A 22,076-nucleotide genomic window follows, 5' to 3' on the forward strand; every position below is an offset into this window, starting at 1 on the left:
TTGATGGGCCGTATAAACACTGCCACGCGTACACCCGCTCCTGGCCGCGCTGCCGCCGCCGCCGGCTTCCCCCGCCGCCCTCAGCGCTGCCATCCAGGCCTCTCTCTGCCTGGCTCCCCTTCCTGACACCCCCTTTTTGCCATCCCTGACGGCCCCCCAAGATGTTTATTTCCCAAGCCTTGCCCCGCCGCCCTGCCCTCCATCCCCAGATGTGGCCCCCGTTGGGGTGTCGGAGCCCCAAACCCAACGCCGTGCTCCGATTTCTCCTCCTGGCTTCTCCTCCAGGTGCCAGGGCAGGAGGTGTTGGCGTGAACTTGACCCCTCCGGGGCTCCTGCAGCTCTCGCAGCCCACCCAGCCAGCCCCATGCCCCGCCATCGAGCTGCACGACCCGGCGGTGGTTTATCATGCTTATCCCACGATTTATTATCATTATTCTTTTTTTGTTTTGCCCGTTGTTTTCCTCCCCGCAGCCACTACCTGTGCTGCGATGGCATTAGCGGAGGGACTGCTGTGCGCAGGCTCTGCAGCTTTGTTTGCTGCTCCGGCAGTGGCTGTGTACGTGCAGGAGGCTGTCTTACAGGGACAGCGCCGGCCCCCGCCTGGGAACTCCTCCAGCCCTGTGCTCTGCCTGCTCTGCTTCGCTCTTCCAGGGCTGCCTCGGTCTCAAGGCAGTGCCCGGCTGGGCCTGCGTGGCCCCACGGCTCGGCGGACGGTGGCTCCTCTAGGATAGCCTAAAATGAACTCAGCTTGCACGTGACTTGTTTTCCAAACCAGCCGCAGCTCTCATTCCCCCATTGGGGAGCCCACGGGGCCCCGAAGGGTCGTGGGGTGCCAAAGACAAACTGAAATCAAAAGCTGAGGGGCTCCCTCCGTGACAAAGCCGCGAGCCTGTGAGGCTCTGCTCTGCCTGCTGTGGCTGAGCACTGTCTTGCTGTGGCTGTGGGGGAAGCGAATTGTTCCCCTGCTGCAAGCCAGGCGAACGCTTCTGGGGTTTGCATTGCTGCAGTCTGACAGGTTGGGGCTCTGGTCGAATTCTCTGTCTCATTTTGGGGTATGGAGAAGTCGTCAGTTCATTTTGAAAAGAAAGTGTTTTTGGAAAGGAAGCAGGACTGCCCTGAGACACTGCCCCTGAAGATTTGTAATTGTTTTGTCACGAGGGATGCTTGCTGCCTTTAGAAGAGCTCACAGTTGCAGATTTCTGTCTCTGGTATTCAGGAAATCTGTGTGACTTACAGAGCTATTATTCCATCATTTCCTTTCTTCGGTCGCTTGTCACCCGCTGCAAACTAGTTATTTGTCTGAACTGTAAGCTGCTTTCAGGAGTTTTTAGGAGAGGATTTGTAATCTATCAAATACAGCAGAATTAAAAGGTTGCTGCTTGCAGGTTTGCTGGCGTTATCGAAGCGAGACATGCGTGCCTGCTTGCAGTTTGCATCCTGCATTTGTTTCCTGACTAGAGGTTTGCATTTACCTGCTCAGACTTTGCTCCGTCCCTCGCCATGCAGCAGCGGTAACCTTCAGAAATGCCATCCAGCGGCATGCAGCGCACGCCTTTACTTGCACTTTCAGTTCTTCTGGCTGCAGCGATCAGCAGCGACTTGTTTGTGCTCTGGGACGGGCTGAGGCTCCTCGTGGAGCAGAGCCGCAGTGCTTTAATGCAGCATCCTGCTCCTTCAGGGGCTGAGCTGTGTGGGCACCTCTGCCTTGTGCCTCCCGGTGCTGCACCCGCTTCTAGCGACCGCAGCTGTGCCTTCGAGCTTAATTTTGAGGGGGGAAAAATTACCCTTACGTGTGAACATCCAGCCTAAAACGCATGACATGCACCAGCATCGCTGCTTATTGTTATTATTTGGAGCTGTGGGGTCTGAGCTTTGGGTTAGAGCCTGGATTTTTGGTAATGCAGTTTGGTTATCTCTGAGTTGCTCAGGAAGACCTGAGGCAGACGAGTGGCTGAAGTTCAGAGGATGTGGAGTGGCCGTAGGTGATGCGAAGTGTTTGTCCATGTTGTGCCTGTGTGTCTGGAGCTCGTGCCTAGTTCCTGCGTTCTTCTTTTTCTTACATCGAGGTCTGTGCTTCAGGTTGGAGGGGAAGGAGCGGAGCAGGGAGCTGCGCGTTTCAGAACTGCAGGGGTTTTGTTGTTGTTTTCGTCATCGGCTTTTCCATCCTGCTGCTTGCAGCATCCTCGGCTCCCCGCGCTTACATCACCTGATCAGGCTGTGTATACAAGATATATATTTAAATGGTGTGTTTTTCGTGCCTCGTGAGCTAAGCATATGTATGTGTGTGTCTGTTAAGGCGTGAAAAGCGTCTTCCTCCTCATGCCTGCAAAATGGGAGAAGGGAAGGAGGGAAAAGCATCGGATGGAGGGGGGCAGCCCCTCGATTGCGATCAAATGAGGAGGTTTGGCAGGTTTTGGGTCATGGTGGGGAAAAACAGCAGCATAACTGCATTTAATCAACCCAAACCTATAAGCCTTCTGTCCACTGCAGGAATTTGACAGCTTTGCTTTGCCCACTGATAGCTTCAGATCAAATTTGGAAGTGTTTATTGCTAAGCAGAGCATTCCCAGCATGACTAGTGGCTCTCAGGCATCATATTTAGCCATCTTTTTTCACTTCTACGTTAAATTACTTGATTTTGTGTTTTCTTCTCACCGGCTTTCCTACAACGTGCCCTTTCCCATGTCACACGAGCCAAGCTGCTTTGTTTTCTCTCTCCAGTTTGTTGTTTTACGGTGTCCTCTGCTGAGATTCAGCCTTGTTCTCCTCCAGTAGCTTTGACCAAAATCCTCTGGTGAATGAAACTGCCTGCTTGTTTTGCAAGGAGGACAGGAGATTTGAGAAAAGCAGAAGCCTGTAATTGACGTTTTTGGGGAGGAAAGGTAAACCTAGGTCACATCTTGTTACACAAATACTTATCATGTACTTGACCGCAGGGTAATAAATGTCTCCTCTTCACGGAGCAGTAGCTGGAGCTCCTAAAGCAGTGCAATGCAGTCTAATAACTCTTGTTAACGTCTGGCTGGAATTAAAGAAAAGGCATAAAACAAACAGCTGGGTTTCGCGGGGTTGTGCCGTGGAAATGGTGTTAGCATTTAGCAAGCCCAAATGTTTGGGTGCTGATAGAAAACAAGAGGTAGAGGGAAGAAGAGAGGATTTGAAGTGATCTCCCTGTGGGCAGCACCCTTCGTGGCCGTGCCAGAGCACATGGAGGATCCGGAGGGCTCGGTGCCTGCTGCTTGGACCCTTCACAGCCCTGGGCCGGGAGGATTTGCACCACCAAGCCCCCACGGGCTGGGCGCCAGCCCCCGAGCGTCCCTGCCGTGAAAGGGTCAGAAAGAAGGTAAAACGAAAAGCGAAATCGTGGCGTTAGATGCCAGTCTACTGAGGTCACGGGTAAATTGACTTGCAGAGAAAGGAATTGGACGTCAGCAGTGCTCGGCGTGTTAATTGAGGAGCTGCTATAGGGAAGGAAAGCAAAATAAGCGCCCGTTTATAAATATATCTCCCGGATCTATCAAAATCGGTGTTTTCGTTGGAGTGTTACATAAATAGACCCGTACTCGGTGCCGTGCTCTGGTGAAGGGTTATGGGCAGAAGAGGATGAAAGCTGCGTTTGGTTTTTCAAACGAAAACAGAGCTTCGTGTCCGAATTCCTCTGTTAGTGTTGGCTCGCGGCGAGAGGCAGCCCGCGCCCCGCAGAGCAAGCCCCCTGCTCCCTGCAGATGTTGTTCCATGCCCACGCAAAGCAGCTGAGGGACCAGAGCCTGATTTTCTTTTTTTATTATTATTTTGTGGAAGGTTGAGAATAAAACACTGTGAACCAGGCTGTGGAGATGACTTCTCTGCTTTTTTTTTTTTTTTTTTTTTGCCTGGCTTTCTGAGTGGGACGGGTCCCCCTGGGTCTGCTTCCCTAAAACCCTCGGCAGAGGGGCAGCAACCTGCACCACCGAGTTTGTTTTTAAAACTGCTGCATTTTAGTCCTGATGCATGAAATCTCACCGACTGCTCCGTCGCTGCCGAGGAGTCGCAGCCTTCAAGTAACCGAGGGGGGGGAAAAAATCATTGATGTTTGGGAAGTGCCTCCGAGCTCGCTGCTGTGAGCATGTGGCAGCACCAGCTTGCATCGGGAGCCAGATTTGTGCACGAGGAGTGTGCCGCGTGTGCTGTGAGGAGAATGCAGGAGCCGTTTCTGGTGGATTAATCCCATACCGGCGGGTGGTGAGCAGTATGCCCGGATGAAACCGAATGGAAAAACACCCCGGGAGCAGCTTGCGGAGGCAGGCTGCCTGCGTGTGCTTCGGTCTTACACTCCTCCTGGCCCCACGTGCTGCAGGCCCTGGTATTTTGGTGTGCGTCCCATGGCAGGTCATGGGTGAGGACAAGGAATGCCCTGGAAGCAGATCAGGATCCTTGCAGGGAAGAGCTGTGTGGAGGCGGCATCCAGGACAGCGGCGAGATGGCGAGGTTCATGAGCTGTGTGCTCACACCGCGGCACATCAGGAGTGGGAATCAGATGCAGAAGCTTAATTTGCAGCATCCTACACAACTTCTTGCTCTGTCCTTGCTTCCTTGGCCTGGCCAGTAGGTGAAATGCAGGCAGAGCAGTTCTTACGCTGCCTGTTGGCTCTGGCAACCCTGCGAGTGCTGCCTGAGGTGGGGTTGTGTCCTCCGCTGCCGCCGGGTTGCGTGACTTTGTGCTGCCCTCTGCACGGGGCTTGTGCGGCACCTGCCCAGCCCTGCCTCTACCTGAAAGCCCCGGTGCACGCAGGATTTTTTTTTTTGCCTGCATTTTTGGCACAGCAGTGGCTGGCTCTGCTTGCCCTAGTGCTGCGGGAGGCGTTGGGGTTCGGGAGCGTCTCAGTGACCCGCAGCCTGGCATGGGTTCGGGGAGGAAGGTCTGAGGAGGGGAGCGGGGCTCTGATCCCGGGCTGGGGAAGTGCTCCTGGAAATGGTGCAGCATCTCACAAAAACAAAACAGGAATTTACTTGGTTCTTCCCCCTTTTTCCAAGCCTTCGTTTGACAGTTTATTCTCCGAGAGAACACAACTGCTGCTTCCTAGCTGGTTACTGCTCAGCGTGTGCTGCACGAGTGCTGGGGGTGCCCCAGGTCAGCAGTGCCATCACTGCAAGTCAGCAGCATAGCAACGAGCAGTGGCACCCCTGATCTCTTGCTGAATCTTTTTTATGATTTTTTTACATTTTGTTCCCCTTTCTTAGCTGAATTCTTTCACTGACACCTCTCAGGTACCGGTGCTACCCCAGCTCCCCAGGATCTTGGTTGGAGAACCCAACGTAATGGACTTAACCTGAACACCAAGAGCCTTCCTGCTCTTGCAGCTACTTCTGAGGAGTTCCATTGATTCAAAAAATGCAGTCACAGACCTGTTTCCTCTATACGGATGTGTATTTATATATCTGAGTCTTGGCCCACTCCCTATTACTGAAATTATAAGGCTCCATTTTGAAATCGAGGCAGTGCTCACCTGCAGACCAGTGCTCACTTTCTTTTCCCTCACTTCAGGTAGCGTTAAAAGGAGATGGATATTCTCCTGATATGCAGAAGAAAGAGGAAGTACGTGGTATTTAGGTGTTCATCTCTCCCCCAGCCCCCTCCCAAAGCAACCAACCACACTATTGTGCTTTCTAATTAATTGTTGGAGCCGACCTGTCAGGTTGCAGGGCATTCAGCCTGCTCTGTAGCTGCAGCAGCTGTCAGGTAAATGTCAGTGCGCTCGGTTTTGGTTCCCGGGCTTGGCCCGAGAGCCAGCACGTTAACCAGGCAGTGTGTTAATCAGCTGGCGTGTTAATCAGCTGGTGCTCAGCCTCCTAGCACTACCTGCAGCATGCAGCTGGTGCCTGTGCTCACACACTGTTTGTAGCCCCTCGTTTGTGCCTGGTGCAAGGAGGGAGCGCATCTGGCTTCAGGAGAGAGTGCTTCTCCTGCTGGTGTCACCGAAGCCAGGGGATCGGGCTTGGCTGCAGAGAGCTCGTGTGTAATCCTCAAAAAGTGAGGGAGGTCCTGCCATGAAGACCATTTCAGGTCTGCCTACGTTTTGTCTCTCTTTGGGAGTCCCCTGTGAACATCACCTGCGTGGCTTTGTGTTTGGGGACAGCGGTTCCAGACTGAACCTGTGTTTTCTGTGGTGTTTGTGCTGGTTTGGCACAGCAGCGTTTACTTGTTGCGGAGCAGAAGTTTGATCTATCTCAGGGGATGTAGGAGTGGAAAATAAAAACAACACCCCTTATTGTGGTTGTTGTATGGCAAAGACAGTAAACTGCAATAAACCTGGTTCACCTTCAGCAGCACAGAACATCTTGAAACCACTTTGAGCCTGGCCGCATCGCTCAGCACCACTTGCCTGGCAGTGGAGGAACACGAGTGTTACCTGGCCATGGCTCACCTGATGCAGCAGGTTAAAAAATAACTCCCAGGCTACTCAGAAAATGACACCAGGTAATGGTTGACCTAGTTGATGTCTTAGCAACGACGCCGGGATGCTTTCCAGCAAAAGCAGATTAGCATCAGTGCTGAACCTTGGACACGTTTGAGTTCTGTTTCACCTGCGGAGGGGCCGTCCACTTAATTCACTGCGGGATGAGGCGCTGTGCTGGGCTTGTTTGGTGGTTGCTCCTTCGCGTGAGCTCTCCTTGCTTTGTTCCTCTTGCTCGTAGAGCATCGAGGTTTGCTGCGGCAGCCGCGTGCGTGCAGGGGGAGGCAAAGCAGCCTGTGGCTGAGCAGGAGGGATTTCACAGGAGGGATTTCACACCCTGCGGGTAAGAACGGACCGAGTGCCTGCACCTCGGGCCTCAGCACGACCACCTCTGTCAGCACGTAACGCCTGGGGCAGGCAGGGGGTCATGGCATGATGTAGGGGAGCTGCCTTGATGTGTCTTCAGATCCTTACGCACTGGAAGTGGAGTTAGCTGGATGAAAGTAATGGGCTGGGGAGCTCATATCTTGAACCCTGGTAGCCTGGAAGAGAATTGTGTGCTGAGGTGGTCAGCTCAGGGACTGTGATTTTTCTTCTGTTTGTAGGCTCGGAAGAATTGAGAGGATTCCTCTGTGTTGTCATAAAGATGTCAGCAGCAACGGCAGTGGTTCACTGCTGATTTTTCTGTCTGCTTCTTGGGCTTGGAAGCCAGCTTTCTGGGGGCTTCTTCCTCTTACCCATTGCCATTTAGATCTTCTAACGCTTTCTGCCCCCTCATAATCTTTCTTTGCAGATAAAGATCTTGCGGGCTGTTTTTATTACTAACCTGATCATTTTTTTTCGTGTCCAACTCAGTCTCTGAATCTATTGAAAACTTTATGTATGCAAATTCATTATAATTCCCCACAAACCCACGGTTTACTCATGGAAATGAAGGTGGTACCTTGAAGTATCTAAGGGCTGTAAAAGTGAGCCAACTTCACAGCAGAGCTGTTTCATAACACCTATAAGGATAGATTTTAGAGCTCTTCTGCAGCATTTGCAGGCGTTGGCTTCTTAATCTTCTGAAGTCTTGGTATTTATCCTGTTCTCTAATATCTCTTTTTTTTTTTTTTAATAGGTCATCACACAACGAGCTAGAAAAACATAGGTAAGTCTTGAGAATAAAGCAAATTAAAAGATGTATGGCTGACTTGAGAACGGCTGTGCTTAATTAAGAGTATCTGACAATTATTCATTCTGCACCAAATCACTTAAGTGCTGTTTTTTTTGTCAACTGAAATCTAATGGGTATAATGTTGCTTTGTTTTTTATTATGTTAAGTATACTATTTTTTAAATGCCCCTGATAATTAGTTTTTGGCTAATTAATGCTGTGAGTGGTTAACTGTACTGCTCCTGGTAATGAACCCGACTGCAGCGCATGTTTCCTAGAGGTATGCTGTGATGGAGGCAGGTGATTTTCAGGGAACAGCGTGCCACAACGGATTATTTGGTGTACTTCAGGCGTACTTAGCAAACAGTCAGCTTCAGCCTTGTGATTTGTATTGCACATTGGTACCTCCAGAGACATTTTTCCCCTTGGTCTGCTTCCTTGCTGGTGCAGGTTGTGACCAGAGCTGCCCCTGGTGCAGGGTGCTCGGTGCTGTGCAGACGTTTTAGTCCCTAAGATGTGAATTTTAGAGGCCCCGTGTCTGCATGCTTCTAGGGACTGTTTCAATGTCTGTTGGATCTTGTCAGGGTTTGTCTGCAGGTGGGGTTTAGCTGTAGGAAACCTCCCGGGATGCACTGCCCTGAGGATGCAGCGTGCCGAAGGTGCCCGTCCTCGTGCTGGCACTCATCAAGGCAGCAGGACAAGCTGTCTTTTTGGGTCGTTTTTGTCCTTTTTTCGCTAGCTTGTGGCATTTCGGGTTTCATGGATCCAACGAAGGCAGGGCTGTGTGTGAACACAGATGACTTGAAGCCATCTGCCTGCTTCTGAACGTGCAGAAAGTGGTTGTTGGTTGCTTTTGGTGCCACAACAAGCCCAAACTCACTGGGGCTTTTCTTGTTTTGTTGTGTTGTTGCTTTTTTTTTTTTTTTTAAAGTCTGTTCTGTGGCCGCAGTTACGTAGCAGCTCGGCCAGCACTTCCCTTGCATGCCGACATGCTTTCCTGTAGTTTAATTGTAATATGAGTAAACTGCAGCCCTGCCTCACGGCCACGTGGTCAGCTGGAGATGAGAGGAACTGCTCGCAGATGCAGGCCTGGGCTGCAGAATGCAGTGCCGTGGCCACGGCAGGGAAAATCAGCTGACAGATCCCTCCAGAAAACAACTCCGTGCTAAATTCTGCCTTTCCCTAACAGCTTTTTTTTTTTTTTAATTTTAAAAAAATAATAATATTTTGCCCCAGCTGTGCTTCTTTCTCCCTGTCTTTATTTTTTTTTTCCATCCTCTTTCCAGATATTCTTTTCTGTTTCTTCCATTCCTTCTGCTCTGTCATTCAACCAGCATATTTCCTTCTTTTTGCTCCCAGACATGTTCATAACCTGAGCATGGAGCTGCCTCTTCTTCCTCTGCTCTGCCTTGGTGTGTTTAAGCAGCACAGTACGGTGGGTGCAGCAGATGCAGGGACAGAATTGGGATCCATCCATTGTCCAATTTCTGTTCTCGCTTTCAGTTCTGTGTTGTACCTGTGCTGTGCAGTATTTCCCGTGCTAGATTCTTTTCTCTGCTGTCTCAAGGTCAAAACAGGTAGATGGCAAGGTGTATCTTGGGATTGTACAACTAGAGTTTGTAACTGCTGCTGCTTGCTGTACCTCCTGAAATTACGCTGTCCCTTTACGCCAGATTTTATTCCTGGGTGTGAACTTGGGAAACAGCACAGGTGCCTTGGATGTACAAAAAAAAGATGTTTACCAAAGCAGATGAAGTGTGCACGGTTCTAGTTACCCAGCCTATTGGTGTGAAGGACTCCTGTAACTTTTTTTCCTCTACCAGCCCTCTCCTCCAGCTGATTTACGAGCTGATAATACCGATCACACTGTTCTTCACTCCACTTTACCAAAACTGCACGAAACCCCACCAAGCATCTTGTAAAGCTTAATGACTCGCAGCCATTGCCGGTCCCTGCAGCAGCTGCTCCTTGAAGCAGCCTCGTCCCCCGCCGCAGCCCTGCCCTGCCAGCTGTGGAGCACTGCCTGTTGATTTTGGAGGTGGATCCTTCCAGCCCCAGCGCCTTTGAGTCAGCCCAGCCGTGATGCTCCCGGCCCAGGCACGCCTGGGTCTCTCCTGGGAGCTCGATGGGGAGGAGGTGGCTGCTCACGTCCTCCTCCTGGCCCTGGCCCTCACGTGGGATATGAGCCGGAGGTCAAGGAAATGGTTTTTATTTTATAGGGCCCTTGTTTCCTGGATGAGGGTAGCCAGAGCTGGCACTAACCAGAGCGCCTCGTAGCATCTGCGGGTACATGATGTGAAGTGTTTATCAGCAGTTCATGCATAAAACTCCTTTCTCTCTGATTTTAGCCTCAAGATGATACCCTGCTCACACCTTGGATGTGGTCTGTTAAGTGACACTCCCTAAGGACTCGTCCATCTGATGGCAGTCCTGGTTGGGCCGTTGTGGGTCAGGTTTGCATCTCAGAGCTGCGAAACAGGAACCCACCCTAAGGAAAAAGTAGGGAGGAAAGAAATCTGTCCAAAGGACAGGTGGTGTTCTAGGAGATATTTTAATAATTGAAGGGATGTCAATCAGAATGGCACTCAAATTTAAGCAGTTTCTAATGGTACAACAGATAACATATATGTATTTTTATTGTTCCTAGCCCACGCATTGTATCAGTAAGCTTTCAGTGAGCGATGTAAATAGCAAGTGCATTGGTAATCATGACTTTCTGCAAGGATATTTTTCAGTCAGTCAAACCTGACAGCTATACAGAGGAATTCAGCTTTCCCAGTACAAAAACAAGAACCCCTGGGGGACCGGAGCATCTTAAAAAGACACGGTGTAATCTTGTTTCTTTGCATTAATTGAAACCAAGTCGTGAAAAAGAGAGGTATGGCCCTCTTGAGATTGCACAGAGATTTACCACGGCATGAAGGCAGTGAGTCATTTGCCCTCTGCTCTTCGTGTTGGACTTGTCCCTGCAGCTCGTGCAGGACTGCAGGAGGAAGTGTTGCTTCTCTGCATCCGTGCTTGTCTGAAGCAGGGGGAGCCCTGAACAGGAGCACCAGGGCTGACACTTTAGGCATTGGACAAAGCAATTTCACTCCTATCACCTGGCTGCGAGGAGCTATGTGCGGTCAAGATCTTGCCCTTTCGATGGCAAAACTGTTGAAAATAGCTCACAAAACTGGATGGTTTTAAAGCACAGCTCTTAATAGTTAGTGAGGAAATGAATGAAAAGCATCTGCTGTAGCATTCCTCGAAATGGGCAGGCCACGTCTCCAGGCTGGCAACTTGTTTGGCTGGTGAATGTGGTGAGGCTGAATCTGGAGGGACAGTTATCTCCTGCCTCTGCCAAGGTGATTTTATTATTCTTGGTGAGTTTTGGTCAGTTTTTCTTCAAGAGGTGGGGAAGGGGAAGATCATAAGGAGTAGAAATCATCTTGTGTGCATTCCTGAAGACAGCAAATGGACGCAGCGGTGCCCAGCGCTGCAGCATCTTCACAGCAAGCACCTTCTAGCAGAAGAAAACAAACCTTCCCTTTCCAAAATGGGTAATATAGCCCCACATACTTTTTTTTTATATACAGCTTTATGGTGCTGATCAGAGGGAGAGTCAAAGTGTGTTCCCATGTGTGCAGAAGGTAACGTCCTGAGTTCTGTGTAGTGCTTTGGGCAGGCCTTAAACCCAAAATCTTACCAGGCAAACGTTGTTACATTGCACCATTGTGTGTATGAAGCAGGCACCTGTGTATAAATACAGGGTTTGATTAAATATGTTTGTATTTTGATGGAAGCATTATGACGTGCAGCATTAGCTAATAAATCAGAGCAGGTGTCTCTGAAGTTAAATTCTCATAGATCATCAGTTCTCATGAAAGAAGTGTGGATGAGCTCACCAGGAGCACAATTACATTCACGATTACGTCACATTAATTTCCCCCATCAGGGTTATTTTGAGTTTGGAGAGTGCATAGATGGTGGTCTTGAAGTTCTGTCTGTGGTTCCTCGTGTTACCGAGTGGCAGGGTTAATAAGAAGCGTGCAGCCACCAGTTGCTGATAAATTTGGAGGTTTTGAAGTAGAACTGAAAGGTCACTGAAATAATAGTGCAGCAAAACAATACTTGGTGTTTATTTTTATTACGAGCTGCCTTTTCCAAATCGCAAATTGCCATCACAGCTCGTACCGTTGTGCAGCACGAAGACATAACTGCTTCGATTCATCCCAGTGGAAGGTTACGGAGCAGCCGCTGGCTCAGGAAACCCCCAGGTGCCCGCTGGAGGCTGAGGACGTGAGGCTGCTCCCCCAGAAGGATCACCTGCTATACGTGTCCTGCTGCTGGGCTGCCTTCATGAGTTGAATCCAGCCCTGCTGCTGGTGGTCCTGCTGCCTCCTGACATGGCAGGGAAGGCAGAAGTTGGCTTTTTCAGCCAGTTGCCTGTCACAGGCACACCCTGATGCCAGCTCAGGGACGGTGGGATCGCCTCTGTAAGCAATAGGCTTAATTTGCAGCACAGAACAGCACCCTGCTCTCCTCTGTCAGCTTAATGCTTCTCCTTGACATCCAGTTCTGGCTGCTGTTGCCCAGAGATTGCTGAACTGGATGGGTCTTGCTGACCTGGTACAGAAATCCTTGTTGTAATGGGTCTATAAACCGCTGCCATCGCTAGGATGGGTGCAGATCATACCAAAACCATCCCGATCTGTGGCTGCTACGTTAGTTTGGGGAACCACCTGGTCTTACTAGCAGAACTTAACCTCCATGTTATTAATTTCCCATCAAGCAAAGGACTTTATATACCATCTAGTCGGTGAAAAGAGGTTTTCAGATGAATTGCAATAAAGGTACCTTTGCAGGTAATGCCTGAAGAGGCTGAGCTGCCTTTGGTAGCAGGCAGGCACCACTGTTCAGGTAGCTGCTCCCCTCCTGGCTGCTTCTGCCTCCTGGAGGATCCCATTTGCAGCAGTCACGTGAAGGAATGGTGTTACCACAGCCAGCTCAAACCCTTTTTGCCTGAACTTTAACCTCAGGCTTCCAGCTGAGGAGCTAAGCATGGTGTGTGGTTTGTGTCTTTAAGTTGCTGTATTTTATTTTTTTTTTTCTGGAGTTTGTTTAGCAAAGTCTTTAAAGAACTGGACCCACAGAACTAAAAAAAAAAATTAATTCTGTGGTTTTGTTGAGTTGTTCTGATGGAATCGGAAGGTTCAGAGCTTCGTGCTGTGGTGCTGCTCTTCCCTCACCTTTTCCCCATCTCTTGCTGTTCAGCAGATGTCAGGACCTGTGACTCGCCCCGCACAACGTGCTGCAATAGCTATTGTAAATGCCTGTGCACTGAAGTATTGTCTTTTCAGGGCCCACAGCAATGTGACATGGGTTACATGCTCCCAACAAAAGAGCTTTCCCACGTATGCTGCCCTTCTGGAAGGGAGGAATGCATTAAGCCGATGGAGCTTGGAAATCTGGCTGCTAAGGAAGTTATATTGCAGGTGTCTGACATGCACACGTCCTCATGCTTTGGACAAAGCTTTTGTTCAGCAATGAAAAACGGACTAAAGTGCTCTCTTGACTAAATTGTCCTGTCCTTTTTCCTGCTGAAGTCGGCTCTGAGCTGCAGGCCCTACGTATGGGCTCGGGCTGCAGAATGCCACGTGCTTCCTGGCCAGACAAACAGCGAGCAGAAGGCAGATGGGCGAGCAACCAAGTGCACGCGTTTTTTCCACTTGCGTTTGTTCATCCCTCGCTCTCTAAACATGAGCCCGTTGTGTGTCTGCCTCTAATGGACTGTGTGCGAGGTGCTTTACGTTCTCGGCATCTGCTAAGTGACAGGACCAGTCCCTATCCACCACGGTATACGGGTGGCTCTTGCAGAAACCAGAGCGGTGGGCCAGGCTTCCAGGTGCTTTCAGGACTGTACAGACAGCAGCGAGGTGCTTGCACCCTGCGAAGAGGGGGAGAGGTGCCTGCTGGCAGCTGCTTTGTTAACTGGAGGAGATTTGCTGAATCAGATATGGAAAAAAAAAAAAATGTTTTTTCCTTTTAAGCTCACTTAGCCACAGCTGAGCAAGTAAACTGCAGCTTTATTTATTTATTTATTTGCTTAAGGTATTCAGGCAGCTAATGGGCTTTAAGAAGCTGGCCTCTGGAGCTAGCCCTGTGTAACACGATGGGAATCCTCGACTGAATCCCAACCAGTCCTTTACTGGGAATAACGTGGCCTGGTCCCAAATTCAGACGGTGCCTTCTGAATGGAACAACACGTGCTTTCCCCTTACACCTTGTGCCGCCTTCCCTCCTCGCTCTGTGCCAGCGTAGCAGTCCGTGGCTTCGATGCACTGCCCGGAATTCCCTCAGGTCTATTAATTCCCACTCTATTTTTTCCTCGGCGCACATGGTGGGGTAGCGTAAGGCAGGCTGTTGGCCCAATTCTGTGCTCAGCTCAGGGGGTTCAGCAGGAGCTGTGTGTGCCTGCACCTGAACCTGGCCGGACCCCACAATTTTGGACGGCTACAGAGCCTGCAGTTATGGTTCTGGAAGCTCCAAGCATGAACATTTAGCCAGTGGATCATAAGCATAAAAAAGCGTAATGTTCTTCCTTCAGAGCAGCTGAGTTTGGGCCTTTTTTTGAAAAATAAACAAGCATAACCACCAAAATCCCCCCCTGCCTGATCCAGACTTTCCTTGTCCTAAAAAGTGCAGTCCACAAGAGCGGGTAAGATTTTCCTTTTTTCGTCTCTTCAGGCCCTTCCTATTTTTGGAAGGAGAGGTTGTTTTGGGATTTGGTGGAGCCATGTGTGCGTCCCGTGGGAGCCGAGCGGAGTGGCAGGACTCGCCAAAGGTTGCGAGTGGCTAGCACGTCCCTTCAATCCTCGTTTATGTTACCCAATTGCTTTTTCTGCTCAAATTAGCATAACTAATTACGTAGTGTGAGGAGATTGACACAGCTGATACGGGAGAGGTGTGGGTTTGGATGTACATGAGGTCATCTGTTGCAATGTTCGTCACTTTAATAACTCTTGTCACGGGCTGCGTGCCCTACATTAGGAAAACCTGTACTAGGCTTTACCTTCATAGCAGGAATGCAGAAGATTTGGGAGACAAAGACTGCCTCTGAACATACCAAAATGCCTCTAAAAGCCTGGAGAAGCACTTGTGAGTCCTGTCCTCCCAACAGGCAGCCTGGGATTAATGCCTAACGAATCTATCTGCCTTTGTTCCGTGGCTGTTTCCATTTAGGTAACTAAATGAAGATACAAGCTGCTAAATAAGGGCCTGCCTGGCATGTGGTCGCTGTCAGAACTCAGCAGCTGCTATTAAAGTCGGGAGCCCCATCAGCGTTTCCAATATCGGTTGCACAGACCCTGTCGCAGGTACCAGGTTAGCTGGTGTTTACCAAACACGAAGGTGGCAAACCCTGTAATTCCCCCGAGAAAGCTGACCCAATCCCGATAGGTGAGCACTGTCGTGTTGGCTGCTGAAATAAACACGGCATGGGTGGAGCAAATAATTCCTCGTAGGGAAATTCGGGAGCTGGTTGTGTACGTTTGGCTAGAAGCAGTTATTGGCTTTAGGAGCTCACAGGTATTTGAAACAGGCTGTCAGGTGCCTCGGTTCCCAGTGCCTGGATTTACATAGCCCTGTGGCAAGTGGGTCCAAACTTCAGGTTTTTCCTTTCACTGCCAGATGACTTCAGAACACCATGCTGAAGAAATCGAGGCTGAATTTTGTGGGGAAGGCAGAAGAAGAAGAAGGGAAGGGGGAGAGCTCTGGAGAGCCGTGCCATACCTTGCTGTCTCAAAATGGATTGCTTTCATATTCTGCTCAACTGTCCCCTGTCTGGCACGGAGACAATCAGCTCTGTGCTGCTCAATGGAAAAGGAAATAGAACGGAAATTATATTATAAACAAGGCCCTATCTGTGCTGTGGCCAGCTAAAGCTAACCTCTGAGGCAGGGCTGTCAGATGGCTGCAACCCTCCACTGTCCCGTGGCACCGTTCTGGGCCACTGTTTTGGGGGGAAAACACCATGGAAGTGTTGCTGAACTTCTAGTTCATTTAGTCCTGGAGCAGACCATGTTTAATTACAGCCGGTGTATTTAATTCTTCCCCGAAATTTGTTTATATATGCATCTACACTCTCTTTTCTACCCACCTCTAATTACAAGGTGTCAGTGACAGGGTTGGAGACGTGCAGCGAGATGTTTGAGGATGTTTTGTTGTTATTTACTTCAGGGTGACTTCTTTTCTTCTTTTCCTTTGGTGTTTTCACTTGGGGCCTGAGCCCGTCCTGGGCTGGCTGGAACAGGCACCCCGCTGTCTCCGGCAGGGACAGGAAGGCCCCCCAGCTTCCTCGCTGGAGGACATCTCGGATACCTACAGCACTAAAGACAGCAGTACCCACTGGCTGCTTCCCCTCAAAGCAAATTCACTTTGCTCCTTCATGCGCAAGCATCCGCCATTTGCTACTCTAAGATGGCCGTGAGGCTTTGGTGGAGGCAGGTGCTGAGGAAGTATCAGCACAAGCAAAAACAGAAGTAAGAAACGCACTGCACACCCATTTCTGACGCTTAAATCGCTGAATTTCCCAGTCAGACTTAACGCTTCCTACCTCTGAGGAGGAGAAAGTGATTGTCCGGGTGCCTAAATGGAGATACGGTCGCCTTAACTCTAAATAGGCTTTAAAAAAGCTGTTTGGTTGTAGTTCCTTGTGGTGCCTCATGCCTTTGATACCAGGTGGGTTCCTGTGGCATTTCTCAGGCTAGAGATGGCTCTTAGGGTCATGTCGGTCCCTTGGTGTTTCCTTTTTGGATGGATACACGGATATAACAGGCAGTAAAATGGCAACCACGGGTATCCAGCATTCCTGATGCCGGGGCATCACTCTGACTTCAGGCAGGCAGAGGCCATCCCATCACAGCCCGCTGCCATCCAAAGGCCTCATGCTCAGCGTGTGAAGGCAAGGCATGTTTTTAATTTAGCTAAAATAATTCAGCCCGCCTTGCCTCTCCTTTAATTTGGCATCATACGGTGGTGTTAAAAAAAATAAAATAAAAATAATTCTTGAACATATTTGACATGTATAAAATAACTAGGTCTTTAGGGAGGCTTAAAATGAGGCAGCAGGAGCTTGCTGGGCCTCGCTCTGTGCTCCTCTTGCTCAGTGCTGTGCTAAAGCTCAACTTTTCTCAGCTTCTCTCAGCATTGTCGTCCCCCCACCCCCGCTTTTTTTTTTTTTTTTTTTGAAGATCCTTCCTGTTGGCAACTGTCCTGAGACACGATGTTCTTGCTTAGCATTTTGATGTGGGGAAACAGTCTGATAATTAAAGCCGGTTTGAAGCCATGGGCTGATTTGTAAGCAGTGACTTGCGCTGGGGTGTTGTCGGCGGGTGGCCGCGTAGCACACGTGTAGTACCACACTGCACCTTGAGCCTTCACCCTCGTGAGGGATGTACGTGCTCCCAGAGCTGCTGGGGGGGCTTCTGTCCTCTTAAACCACCTTTTGGGGAGCTGTTGATTTGTGGAAAATCGCAGTTATCCCGTTCCCTTCCACTCGTGCAAACCCCTGGTGTTAACAGTCTTTCCTTATTTCAGTAAGCTCACTTCTCTTCAACCCGTGCCCTGCAGTCCTCAACAAATTCCTGACAGGAGCTCTAGGAAAAAGGAAAGGAAAGCACGCCTGTTGTAGGACTGCAAACCTGTGGCAGGAGGCTTGGATTTGTCATGCAGGAGGCAATATGGTGTTCCCCTGATCACAAAGAGCAGGGCAGCATTGCCCCTGTGTGCAGGATGGAGTCATGAGCCACTCCTGGGGTTTCAGAGGGACCGTGTGTAAGTACGTGTGTGTCTTGTGTAACTTCAAGTGGGAATTAAAACCGCTTGATACCAGCATGGTCTGATCTTGCAGCGACACTTTGCTTATCTCATTTGGTCTATCAGTGTTCTGAGGTAACAGACAAACTTCAGATCTGAAGTCTCCCCGGAGTGTAGCGTAAGAAACTTGAGTGCCAGTAAGACAGATGGATTTGAGAGGTCTAATTTAGGAGGACTACTAAGTTGCAATGTGTGCATCGTAATGTGTGAAACAAACAAGTGTAAGGCAGGCTGAAGGAAGTATTTAATAAGTTTAATGAAAACAAGGCTGATTATTTTTTTGTAGGCTGTATTTTCGAGTATGTACAAATGCCTTGCCATCACTCGTGCGTTTCCCCACAAGGCACTGTTGGTTTCTGCCTGTATTACGCAGGTGTGGCAGATGTGATGCCAAGCCTGCTGTGCTATGTGATACCTCCTGCTACTGCTCACAGGCAGCTGAGAGGTAAAAGCTGAAAGACAACCAGCAGATACCAGGGCTGAAAACAGAAGACATTAGAAACAGAAATTCCTTTTCTGTAGGTGTAAGAAGTATTCACGCTTGTTTGACTTTGAAGGTTTAAAATAACAGAAAACTGTTCTCTGTAGATGAGCACAACCTTGAAGGCTACAGTACTAGGTTAGAATATTTTTATTTTTTTTTTAAACTGAGGAAAAAAAATCCATACAAGGGTGAAAACTAACTGCAGATGATTTCAGCAGTTACCGTAATTTCTGGTTTCTGTTGCCTCAGCTTCTTGCAAGGTCAGAGATTTTATTGCCTCTGGTCAGAGGATGGGGGAATCCTTTACGTGTAGCTTTGAGGTGGTAACCATCCAGGGAAGGCAAATGGCATCCAGCTGCCGTTGTTTGCTCGGGATGCTTCTGGGAATCCCTGTATAGCTTGTAAATTCCTGTTGAAGTTTTCCGAGAAGCACATCTCGAATTTCTGCATGTTTCTGGTACTTATCTTGGAGACCTGAGACAATGAAGGGCTGTTAAACCTTCCCTGGCTGCTGCTCAAAACGGAGCAGCTTACGACAGTGGGCTGAAGCCTGGGGAAAGCGGTGTGGAAGCCAAGCCTGACTGCAGGGAGGAGGAGCGCTGGAAAAACACGAGGAGAAGAGAGCGGTCAGATGTCAGTCCTGAGGCTGTGGTTCCCCCACAGCTAAAACTGGTACCAGTCCGAGCTGCTGGTGTCCCTTGCTCACACCGTGCTGCCGTGCATGTGGTGTGAAGAAAACAAGCTGTGTTTTTGTTTTGTCCTCTCGTGGGGTCAGTCTGCAGGCAGTTCGGGCGCTGGGGTGTGCGTGAGGTGGGATGGCGCCGGCAGGGCACGCAGCAGTGTCACACCTCACGTGCCTCCATGACGGCTCCTGCGTGCGTCACCGCGGCTGGAGGAGTGCTGGAGTGGGAGAAGATTGAGGAGTTGGGTGGTGACAGGGACTAGATGTACCGCAGGGTTTTTATTTCTTCTGCTGGCTAAAGTAAAGTGTGGCTCTGGGACGTTTCATGGACTGCTGCTGCCGTGAGAGACGCTCCTGAGGGGCAGCCTGAGCCCAGGACACACAGGGCCTCGCGAGGGGCATGCTTGGCTGCTGAGGTGAACATTGGTCCTGGTGCTTCAGGTCTCATTTCTGGCACCAGCTGGTGGACAGAAAGCAGTGGACGGGTTGCAGAGAAGGGGCCATGCTGGAGCCTGGTGAGGCAGAGGAGAGCTTTGGGGTGGGAAGATGCCAGCCCCCAGCTGCTGAGGCTCAGCTTGGGCCTCACACCACTGCTGCCCAGGTTGCTGCTTCACACAGATGTTCCAGCCCAAAGTAAGCCCCCCCAGGAGCTCCTGTTGTTTTTCCAACCTTGCTTCTGTCTTATGGGGGTACTCTGGCCTCCACAGCCCACCCTCCAGTGCAAGAGCATTGAAAGCTGCTTGTAGGTTTCCTGAGAGATGAAGAAATATCAATGTCACCCTGTGCTCCTACTGTAGGACAGGCAGCTGCTTTACCCAGCAGGGAGCTTCTCAAGGGTCATGGAAAGGAGGAAGAAGAGAAGAGGACAACATAAGGCACCAAGATTTCCTCCTCTCCGTCAGCAGTCAGGAGCCTCCCAGTATAAACCAGTATCCACCTGTCCCCAGCTAGCTTTCTGCATGCTGCTTAGCAGGCCAAATATTTATACCTTTGCGGTATTGCAGATACTTCCTTTAAACTACACTTGCTAAAAGATATAGGAATAGGTCTGGTACATGCAAATATTCTAAAATGTGAACAATCTGCCTCTTTTGGAAGGTTAAAAAAAAAAAAAAAAAAGTTAAAAGTGTGGAGTCCTGACTCAGCAAGTGGGCCAAAGTGACGCTAAATTAAAGTAAATAAAAGGCAGTATGAATGCTTCAGAGTGATAACATGCAGAAAACATGGATGGTAACCTTTGTCAGGAGCAGCAGTCATTTTCTTCTGTCCCCTGTAGTGTAAGAGTTAGCACCATCACCACCCATTTCTAACCGGTATTCACATGAAAACTTGTGGATGACCACGTTCATAGCAGCCTTGGTTCTTTCAAAGGTAATGATTTTAAGATACGCTTGGAGCCATTGCCTTTGTAGGCAAGTGATGTCTCATATTTGGGCACTTCAGAAGTACCTGAAGACCGCCAGCTTCCTGGCTGCTAGAGCCATTTGGCGAGTTCCAGTGTAGAGAAATGGATGCATGAAAATATTTGGGACTCCGAAAATGCATGTAGAATGTGAAACTCCTAGAAAATGCTGAAGTAAACACGGCTGGGTGTTGCATTTAATTCATTAACAGTCACTTCAATTAGGTACTCAGAGCTTTTTCCAGCTGTTTGTTTCCCCAGTACCTTCCCGCGCTTCACTGTTGAATTTAGTTGCAGAGGCTTGTGTGAGGTATTCGATGAAGAGAAAAAAATACATGTATTTGGAACAATCCTTCTATGAATCTTCACCTGCAGCACAAATTTTAGCATTTTGTTCTTAGTTCAAGAAAAGAAAAGTGCATCCATTACAGGATGCTGATGTTTGGTTTATTTTTTCTTTGTATAATAAGAACCAAAGAAGTTTGCTGTAAGGGCACTGCTGAATTTTCTGGTTTTGACTCGAAGGCACTGAGCTGCGAGCAAATATTTCACACATCTCGAAGCAATCAGAATGTCCAAGTGCGGCACACTGGGTGCCTTGCCATGGTACACTGCTTTAATACTAAGAGGTTTTCTTTCCTTTTCACTAAAGTAAATTTGTTGAAGTAGCTTGTGCCGCTTGAATATGACCCTCTTTTGAAAAAAGGAATATATGTTTGAGGTATCCTTTGTAGAGAAAAAAAAAATATTGAAAGTGTTTCTGATTGAAATAAATATGGAAAAGACTGGATTTTATTCTTCAGTGGAGGGTTGTTATCTTCCGTTGTATTTGATCTTTTTCTGAAGATATTCAAAATGCTGTAAAGATCATTAATAAACAGATTTCTTTAGAGCATTTTTCTATGACTTTCTATTATTTATGATTGAAGTTTTGGTTATAATATCTCAAAATGTCTTCGTAAACATGTCTTCTAATTGGTACAGGATTATCTTTGGTAGCTTACAAAAAGTATTTCCATCTGTAAATACATCATTCCTGACACGTACTTCAGGAAAAGTATCAGCTTAAGGAGGAGTAAGGCAAGTATGGGTGAATACTGACTTAGACTAAGCAGAGCATTTAATTACTCGTGTGCCTACATTGTATGTATGGACACTATACCACGAATGTAGAAAACGACATGAGAACATTTCATTTACAGTACCATTAAAGCCATTTGCAGCCATATTCTGTCACTGCTCAAGTGGGATTGTGCATAAAATGAACAGAGCTGAAGAGATCCTGACTTCTTGTGGCAGGGTCCACGCTAAAGGAGTTGGTGCTGAGGTCGGTGTGCAGGCAGAATCCTCTCTGTTGTTTTACCTTCATGTCAGGTGAATTCTGACGTTGCACTGGGGAAGTTTTTAATGCTGGTCTCTATTTTTTAAAAAACAAATAATGGTAAAGATATGAATAGTAATGCTGTCTTCATTCATCATGACCAATAAGAGTTGCGAAAGATCCTGATTTGCTGATTCTTTATGACTAAAACTTCACTGCTCCCCATACGCAGGTGCTGATCTTTCTTAAATAAAACTGTGAAGAGTCTTCCTGTAGAAACGCAAGCATCTTACAACTGCAGTTAGCTCACTTCTGTATTTTATGCTGAATTTCATGTCTGGTAGGGAGATAAAACCACCATTCTTTAGGGAGAAAACGCAACATTTAGATTGTGGCATGTGTCTCTGACCTGGAGCTGTGGGCTCAGCCCAGACCCTTTTTGGTTCACAAAGTACCTGGAGAACTTTTGACTCCAGAAGATACATTTTTGGTGCAGAGATTCCTCTCTTGACTGTTTCCTAGATATGTTATTAATCCAGATTACATAGTCATTATGCAACAATGAAAAATTTAGTAACTGCTCTATATTTAAACCTGTGTATATTAACTTCATTGCACAGCACCAGGACCAGGATAGGTTTAAATGTAGAAAAAAAATGCGAAACACGAGAGGAGGAATCAGAAATGCTTCGGTAACTGTCCAGTTTGTAATAATATTGCTAATTCTAGATTCATTTCAA

At 48.6% G+C, this 22,076-nt stretch overlaps 1 protein-coding gene across 4 annotated transcripts in view; it reads left to right on the forward strand.

Moving 5' to 3' along the window:
• MXD4 (MAX dimerization protein 4) overlaps positions 1-22,076 on the forward strand; it is a 35,550-nt gene that overhangs the window by 709 nt on the left and 12,765 nt on the right. For 2 of the 4 annotated variants that reach the window (XM_027455649.3, XM_027455648.3), the window contains exon 3: positions 7,555-7,584. The exons of the other annotated variants lie outside the window; for them this stretch is intronic. In XM_027455649.3, the coding sequence (XP_027311450.1) occupies positions 7,555-7,584 (30 nt within the window). The remainder of the gene's footprint in view (positions 1-7,554; positions 7,585-22,076) is intronic. 4 annotated transcript variants of the gene reach the window in all.

The sequence above is a fragment of the Anas platyrhynchos genome, chromosome 4 (assembly GCF_047663525.1).
Source record: "Anas platyrhynchos isolate ZD024472 breed Pekin duck chromosome 4, IASCAAS_PekinDuck_T2T, whole genome shotgun sequence".
Taxonomy (NCBI): domain Eukaryota; kingdom Metazoa; phylum Chordata; class Aves; order Anseriformes; family Anatidae; genus Anas; species Anas platyrhynchos.